Source organism: Corythoichthys intestinalis, chromosome 6 (assembly GCF_030265065.1).
Source record: "Corythoichthys intestinalis isolate RoL2023-P3 chromosome 6, ASM3026506v1, whole genome shotgun sequence".
Taxonomy (NCBI): Eukaryota; Metazoa; Chordata; class Actinopteri; order Syngnathiformes; family Syngnathidae; genus Corythoichthys; species Corythoichthys intestinalis.
In genome coordinates, this window is record NC_080400.1 from 40032492 (window position 1) to 40041693 (window position 9202).

The 9202-nt window shown below is 41.2% G+C and overlaps 1 protein-coding gene across 3 annotated transcripts in view; it reads left to right on the forward strand.

The window, feature by feature from the left end:
- Positions 1-6038, forward strand: part of slco1c1 (solute carrier organic anion transporter family, member 1C1) — a 68425-nt gene extending 62387 nt beyond the window's left edge. For all 3 annotated transcript variants that reach the window (XM_057838314.1, XM_057838315.1, XM_057838316.1), the window contains exons 13-15: positions 1621-1685; positions 4399-4516; positions 4584-6038. In XM_057838314.1, coding sequence (XP_057694297.1) covers positions 1621-1685; positions 4399-4516; positions 4584-4821 — 421 coding nt within the window. In that variant the 3' untranslated portion in view covers positions 4822-6038. The remainder of the gene's footprint in view (positions 1-1620; positions 1686-4398; positions 4517-4583) is intronic.
- Positions 6039-9202: the final 3164 nt, after the last annotated feature.

A 9202-nucleotide genomic window follows, 5' to 3' on the forward strand; every position in this document is an offset into this window, starting at 1 on the left:
TTTCCCACTTGCAAAGCATGTAGAGGTCTGTAATTTGTATCATAAGTTCTCTTCAACTGTGAGGGGTGGAATCTAATACAAAAAAACAGAAAATCACGTTGTATGATTTTTAAATAATAAATTTGCATTTAATTGCATGAAATAAGTATTTGATACATCACAAAAATCGAACTTAATATTTGGTACAGAAACCTTTGTTTGCCATTACAGATACCAAACGTTTCCCGTAGTCCTTGACAAGGTTTGCACACACTGCAGCAGGGATTTTGGCCCACTCCTCCATGCAGATCTTCTCCAGAGCCTTCAGGTTTCGGGGCTGCTGCCGGGCAACACGGACTTTCAGCTCCCTCCATAGATTTTCTATCGGGTTCAGATCTGGCTAGGCCACTCCAGGACCTTAAGATGCCTCTTACGTAGCCACTCTTTAATTGCCTTGGCTGTGTGCTTTCGGTCGTTGTCATGCTGGAAGACCCAGCCACGACCCATCTTCAGGGCTCTCACTGAAGGAAGGAGGTTGTCAGCCAAGATCTGGCGATACATAGCCCCATTCATCCTCCCCTCAATACGGTGTGCAGTCGTCCTGTACCCTTGACAGAGAAGCAGCCCCAAAAAATGATGTTTCACGGTTGGGATGGTGTTCTTGGGGTTGTACTCCTCCTTTTTCCTCCAAACACGACGAGCCGAGTTTAGACCAAAAAGTTCAATTTTGGTCTCATCTGACCACATGACCTTCTCCCATTGCTCCTCTGGATCATCCAGATGGTCAGTGGCAAACTTCAGACGTGTCTGGACATGACTTCAGCAGCGGGACCTTGCGTGAGCTGTAGGATTTTAATCCATGACGGCGTAATGTGTTTCCGAAGGTTTTCTTCGAGACTGTGGTTCCAGCTCTCTTCAGGTCATTGACCAGGTCCTGCCGTGTAGTTCTGGACTGATCCCTCACCTTCCTCATGATCAGTGATGCCCCACGAGGTGAGATCTTGCCTGGAGCCCCAGAACGAGGCAGATTGACCGTCAACTTGAACTTCTTCCATTTTCTAATAATCGCTCCGACAGTTGTTACCTTCTCACCAAGCTGCTTGCTTATTTTCCTGTAGCCCATCCCAGCCTTGTGCAGGTCTATTATTTTATCCCTGATGTCCTTACACAGCTCTTTGGTTTTGGCCATTGTGGAGAGGTTGGAGTTTGTTTGTTTGTTTGAGCATGTGAACAGGTGTCTTTTATACAGGTAACAAGTTCAAACAGGTGCACTTACTTCCGGTAATGAGTGGAGAACAGGAGTGGTTCTTAAAAAAAAAACTAAGAGCCGAAATATTTACTAGTTGGTAATGTATCAAATACTTATTTCATGCACTTAAATACAAATTTATTATTTAAAAATTATACAATGTGATTTTCTGAATTTTTGTATTAGATTCCGTCCCTCACAGTTGAAGAGAATTTATGATACAAATTACAGACCTCTACATGGCTTGCAAGTGGCAAAACCAGCAAAATCGGCAGTGTATCAAATACTTGTTCTCCCCACTGTAAATGCAAATTTGAAATTTTTCGTATTCTCGGACAGTCACCATGTCAATGGCCCCTTAGTATTAATGACTTCAAATATTTTTCTTGTAGGTGCATCAAACCACAATTGAAATCCTTTGCCTTGGGATTCCATGCCTTAGCAACACATACACTTGGTAAGTTACATCAAAACAACCATCCTGATAAATGTCTCATCATAAGCACATCCAAAGAGTAGGCATGCCCTCTACTGGTTAACTTGGAAACGACAGGCAAAAATAAGTCTGCAATGAATCAATCAGACCTCAGATAAACATTAAAGTGCAGCTGAAGAGCTTTTCGAATTTTGGTGTAATTTTTAGTTTTTTTGTACTCTGTTAATAGTCCCTTCCCAAACCCGGAAGTGTGACAAATTCCTGAACTATCCACAGCGAGCAAAGCAGCAGCAACGATATCAGTGATATTTCCACCGAAAGTAACCATTCAGGATCGCTTGTTCGTGACGCCAATGATGGCAAAGGCTCCCAGGATATATTATCTACAATGAATCCCTACAATGTTTGAACCTGAGACGTCAGATGACGACAATTTACTAGGCACAGCTGATGTTGGTGATGACGCCGGTTGGCAGCCCGACCCTTCACAAAAGAGTGGTAGGCATCTAGCATCGTGATTTTTCCCTGAACCTTCCTCCCCCAGTCATTCTGTGACATAATTATCAGAAATTGCAAAACAGACGAGTAGTATATATAGATCTAGTAATAAATATATCAAATTGACATGAATAAACAACCTGTCAGCTGTTTTATGACAGGCAAGCAACAACAACAAAAAAACAGGTCGTGATCAAGTAATGAACGTGTCAAATGGCCAGTAAGGGTCTACTTACGTCTTTGAAAAACCAAACTCTCAGGCTTTAAAAGCTGTTGTTGCTGAAATGTTGAAAACAAAGACGTGATCGAGGAGCCGGTGTTCTGCCAATCGCGCCGTAGGGAGCGGCAGTGCACGCCGGGGTCAGCGCTGTGCGGCGGGCGGACAGTGCGGGCCGGCCGGCGTATGGCTGGCCTCTCAGCCCAACGCAGTCTGGTGGGCCTGAGTCCTTCTAATGGAGGCTATGCTCTGCCCGTGGATGGTTTGAGGCCGGTGGCGGCCCCTGGCAAGCCGGGCGCGGCCTTTCCCGAGTCGGGTTCATCCCAGCTACGAAACCCGGAGGCGCAACGAAGGTGAGGGCCGCCTCTTGGCAGCCGGCCGCGGTGGGATCCCAGCCCCGCTGGGGATTAAAAGTCTACCAACAACCGGGCGCCCGTCTCGCCCTGATATGTTACCGGGTAGAAGTTTTTCCACTTGACTCTCACAAAAGATGTCCAAATCCTTGCAGAAGAAGGTTTTTGGGGCTAATCATAGTCTTGAGCCTTCGTGTGCGCAATTCATCGCTACACATCGAGATATCATGATGAATCGCGCGGGTAAAGCCCAGAAAATGTTTGCAATATGTGGCGAGGATAGCGTGGTGCTATACTTTCGTATTAGAGCGCTGGCGGGGTCTGGAATTGACGTCATCGGGTAGCGGCCGGCAGCGAGGCACGTCCCTCGTGCTAAGGTGTTTGCAATGGCAGTAACTCAAAAACTACACGGTCAGTTAAAAAAAAATTGGGGTAATGTGAGTTTTGAGACAGCGAATGATGCTTTGAGGCCAATTTAACCAAGTAAAACGCTCATACGAAAAGCTATTCAGCTGCCCTTTAAAATGATGGTAATGATCGATGCACTTTAGCGGGTTTTTTTGACAGCCCCTTACATTTTTGTCGTAGTCTTTTCGACGAAAGTACTTTTTAGTCTTAGTCGTATTTTAGTCATTTCAATGTTTCCGTCTAGTTTTAGTCGACGAAATCTCATGCAAATTTCGTTTAGTTTTAGTCGATGGTTATTCAAAATGTTTTCGTCTGTAAAATCCAAAAATTTTAGTCCATGAATAATTTTGAATTAACATAGACGAGGACATATTGTAGGGTCTACAAGAACAACGCCAACTTTGTGATAACAGACACTCAGCAGGAAAAGCAGTACATGATTTTCAATTAAACTTACCTTGAAACCACGAGCTGTATGTGAAAAAAAAATTGTCCGGGTGTTTAACATCTTAAACTTACTGACCAGAAAACCAAGTCACTCTGCTTTAGACTGACCAGTGTTTAAAGAGGACGTTCACCATTCTGAAGCTAATGCTAATGCTAACGCTATGCTTATTTTAGGACTACATTTAGCATCTGATCACTCAGCACAGACCTTTAAAGGCTTAAGCAACATTGCATATTCTCTCTTGCTAAGATAAGAAAACAAATCTTACCATGTTTCCAAACAAGCAAGATGGAGTGCAGCCTAGCTTGAGACAGATCCTAAACTCCGGTGAGGAGAGGTGCAGCACATTTCACATGAATGACACGACCCAAACACTGCCACGTTGCAAGCTGACGTACAATGTGAAACTGTCACGCATTGTGAACATATGACGGAAACAATGTTGCATTTTCGTCTCCTTGTCGTCTTGTCAGACAAAAACTGACAATTGTGGCAAAGATGTTCTAGTCTGCCTAACCACGATTTTAGCTAGTCATCGACATGAAAAAAATTGTTCTTCGAATATTTTCGTTATCATTGTTGAGAAAAACAACACTCATACTACTATAGAACCTACTCATCTACCAGATTTCATTCTCACCTACAATGAATAACAAAGGAGTAGACATTTTAGTTAATGGCCTCACCAAGAAAAAAAAAACAAGGACAAGAAGAGAAGCGAGTGAGATCTTGAGATCCCCCACCTCTGGCCGGTCTAAAAATGTATCACATATGCCTGACTGCTAAAATGATGTGACTGTCCGTTTACAGCAGGAATCCCAGCACCCATTTACTTTGGAGCCATCATTGACACCTCATGTCTAAAATGGGCTCAGAAGCGCTGCGGTGGAATAGGAGCTTGTAGGATCTACAACACTACAGCATACAGGTAGAACTTGTTCAATAAGAAATGTATTTCCACATGCTGTAAGAGGTTTGTAATTGTTTGCTCTCAGGATAGCCTACTTAGGCCTGACTCTGGGCTTGAGGACAATCTCCTTTCTAATTTGCATCCCGGGCTTCATCTTGCTCAAGAGGCAGCTGAAGAAAGAGGAACATGACGCCCTTCGTAGTTCTCTGGCCAATGGTGGAACAGAGCTGGAAGCGCTCAGAAAGGAAGAATTTGTGATCTCAAACTCTGAGACATTACAAAAATCATCAGAAAACGGCACAGACCGTGAGACACGACTGTGACTCCCCGAGAAGAAAAAAAAAAAAACTAACCAAGGACCACTTTTCTCCTCCCTTCATCTCACACACAGATGAACACGCACACACACACTGATACTCATGAAATTTGCAGGGAATCATTCAATCTGAATATTTAAAGTATTCATTCTATATTTACTACTTTCGTGTGCTTTGGGGATTTTAGATATTTGATATATTGTAGCTGAAATATTTCTCTTTAATGTATTTTTCTTTTTAAAAAATGGGTTTAATACTGCTTTTATGTATATAGTATTCGTGCCACACACACAAAAAAAGTGTTAGAGTGTAAAGTTGAATGGTAAGAGGAAAACGTCAGTATTAAGGTTAAAATTATATATATATATAAGAAAAACGTTGGAATATTACAAGACTGAAGTCATTAGTCTAATTTTACACAAGTGAATGTCATATTTATCCAAATAGATTGTGCCTAAAAGCAAAATACTGCGACCAACAGTTGCACTTTCTTACTCATGATGCTCACCATTAATCTTTGTTGAATGATTTTAGTTACAAAAACAAAGGTCATTTTAGTTCTTATGAAAACTAAACTACTAAAATGACACTATCCGATCTTACAGCCTTTTTTGTCACATTCTTTATCTCTATTCTCCTAACATAACTTCTTATCAATTTAAACACTCTTCTCAGTGTTTTTTACTTTGTTATTAGTGTTATGTTAGTGTAAAAGTACATAGTTTACTACTAGTTATAACTCACCCTTTGACTATTTTGTTTACAGTAAACCTGTATTAATTAGCATTTATTTTTACAGGGTGATTTTAATGTCTTACGAGCTTTCCTGAGCAAGTTTTTTTTTTCCCCCACATATAAAATATCTTTTGTGGGAAATACCGCCAGATTGTAGAGGGTATTGAGTGGGTATAGGGAAAAATAGGATGTGTAGGAAAAAAAAAATCACTTTGGCCCCTTCAGCTTCAGTGCCTCAAATTGAGGAGGAAAAATTTTAAGGCCACCCAGGCTTTATTATTATTTTTTTTTCTCCAGTTAGGCATCCCTGGATGAGGAGTACAACTCTATGAAGGAAGCCAGTGTCAGCCCTTGTGAGGAAAGGACAGTCTACAGCTGACAAATATAGTGGTATGTAAAAGTATCTGAACCTTTTGGAATTTCTCACATTTCTGCATAATATCACCATCAAATGGGATCCAATCTTTGTCAAAATCACACCGATGAAAAAAGAAATATCTGCTTCAATTAAAACCACCCAAACATTTATAGGTTTTCATATTTTAATGATATTATGCAAACAATGACAGAAGGGGGGGGGGGGGTGAAAAATCACATTTCATATTTTGTGGCCCTCCCTTTGGCAGCAGTAACTTCAACTAGACGCTTCCTGTAGCTGCGGCTTACTCTGGCACATCGATCGAGACTAATCTTGGCCCTTTCTTCTCTACAAAACTGCTGTAGTTCAGTCTGATTCCTGGGATGTCTGGCATGAATCGCTGTCTTTAGGTCATGCCATAGATTCTCAATGGGGTTCAAGTCTGGACTTTGACTTGGCCACTCCAAAATGTGTATTTTGTTCTTCTGAAACCATTCTAAAGTTGATTTACTCCTGTGTTTTGGATCATTGTCTTGTTGCAGCATCCATCCTCTTTTTAGCTTCGACTGTCTGACAGACAGCCTCAGGTTTTCCTGAAAAACATCCTGATAAACATTTGAATTCATTCTTCCATTCATGATTGCAAGTTGTCTAGGCCCTGAGGCAGCAAAACAGCCCCAAATCATGATCCTCCCTCCACCATGCTTCACAGTGGGGATGAGGTGTTGATGTTGGTGAGCTGTTCCATTTTTCCTTCACGCATGACGTTGTGTGTTACTTCCAAATAATTCAACTTTGGTTTCATCAGTCCACAAAATATTTTGCCAAAACTTCTGTGGAGTGTCCAAGTGCCTTTTTGCGAACATTAAACAAGCAACAATGTTTTTTTTTAATTTTTTTATAGACAGCAGTGGCTTCCTCTGCGGAGTCCTCCCATGAACACCATTCTTGGCCATAGTTTTACATATAACTGATGTGGGCAAAGAGATAATTGGACTGTGCCAGTGATTTCTGTAAGTCTTCAGCAGACACTCTAGGGTTCTTTTTTTACCTCTCTTAATATTCTGCACTTTGGCGTCATCTTTGCTGGACGGCAACTCCTTGGGGGAGAAGCAACAGTGCCAAACTCTCTCCATTTGTAGACAACTTCTCTGACTGTGGATTGATGACCATCCAGACTTTTAGAGATGATTTTGTATCCTTTCCCAGCTTTATACAAATCAACAATCCTTGATCGCAGACAGCTCTTTTAATCGAGCCATGATGCACATCAGACAATGCTCCTCATCAAGACAATTCTTACCAGGTGTGTGTTTTATAGTGGGCAGGGCAGCTTTAAACCACTCATCAGTGATTTGGCACACACCTTACTTAAATTGTTTGGTAAAAAGTCTCAATTAGGGATGTTTTTGCACTTCCGATCCGATACCGATATTGTTTTGCACTTCCGATCCGATACCGATACCGACCTATCTGAGCATGTGTTAAAGTTTAGTTATTTAGCCTCCTTACTTAGTTGTCAGACTCATGTTGAAAAAGGTTTTAGTAATCTTGATAACAACTAGCCAGCTGAATTAGGTGAGTTTGAATAACACACAACGGTTGGTAACAAGAAACTGACCTGTTTATTCAGTGACAAACACAAAACATTATAAATAACAAACAGAAATGGCATAGTCAGTCTGTAAAACGTGAAAATAATATTGTAAACTGTCTTAAAAAAGCAAAACACACCAACAACCTCAGTGGAAAATCCCACAAATCCCCCAAGCTATTAGATGCTTTTAAAGTTTTGTGCATTAGTTACAAAAAATGTATAAAAAGCCTCTCAGGTTTAAATAAACGACTATTTCAGTATCAAGTTAACATTTTAAAACAGTAAATACTCAAGTCCCCATTCTGTATCAGCAGCTTTAAACTACATTCAATTCATTTAATTTTGCGAATCAACTGGTAAAGTTGTTAAAATTGCTCCCGTTATTCCATAATTTCCCTTCTGTCTACTTTCGACATGTGAAAGTTTTAAAACTGTTTTGACGATAGACTGAAGTCAAGATTTTGCCGATTTAGGAGTATTTTAGATAAAAAAGTTAATTAGGTTCGCTTGGAAGGTTCACAACAGCCTACTACGGAAGTCTTTTGCTTTAAGATGGCGGCTGTTTACTAACGCATCTGGTTTTCAATACTTCAATATTGCTTGCATATGATATCTATTATCTAGTATCTCCAGTAAAACGACATTGACGTAGTTTGTAGCAGCTGTCAGCAGCAGTCAGGTAATCTTGTGTTTTTTATCCAGCGGCATGAGTTGAGCTAAAGCCGTGAGTTGAGCATTGGCATTACCCGGGCCTAAACAAGCATTATGTTTACTTTTGGGACGCAATGCGGTCCGTTTCTCATTGCGTCCGGAAGACCGCGCTGGTTATTAGTTCCGCTTTACTTGACATATTTCAATTAATCGGAATTTGGATGTTTGTGAATCGTTCTCGAATCTTCCACGGCCGAATCGCTGAAGGATGTAATGACGGCTGGGCATGTTGTACCGTGGTTCTAAGTGTTGGATGGTGCGTCTTTACTCACGAGAGATAATGGCTCGTCATCCAGAATGAATTCTTCGGCAATGACTCTTGTTATTCCCTGGGCTTTGGGACTGTCGAGTGCCAGTTTGTCACGCATAGCAAAAGTTTCTGCCAGTGTTAGTTGCGTAGAACCTTTCTTTTTGTCTTCGGTTTTCTTAACATACTCCTCATATTGTTTGTGGTGGTATTTCGCTAAATGCTTGATTAGGTTGGTTTTATCAAAACTTCTTACAGCTTTACCACTACGCTTGACTTTATTGTGGCATATGTTGCACTCTGCCTCTTCGTCTTTGTCGTCCTTTAAGGTGAAATGATCCCACACAGCTGACATTTTTATCGATAAAGTCTCTCGGTAAATTTGGAGACGGTACTGTAAATGTAGTGTCTTGAAGGTGTGCCGTAAAATGCGGACCGGATTTTGGGGAAACCGAAGCAAAAACTGGAATGGATTATGTAAATCGATGCGCTGGAAAACCCGGACCGGACTTTTAAAAGAAAACTGGATCGGAAGTCTAGATCAGAATTTTTCCGTGTTCCGATCCGATACCGATGCACATTTTTTTGCCCATATCGGCGTCCGATCCGATCCAAATATCGGATCGGGACATCTCTAGTCTCAATTGCTCTTAACGTCTCCTTAGGCAGAGCGTTCACTTATTTTCCCCCCTTTTGACATTGTTTGCATGCTATCCTCATTAAAATATGGAAACCTATA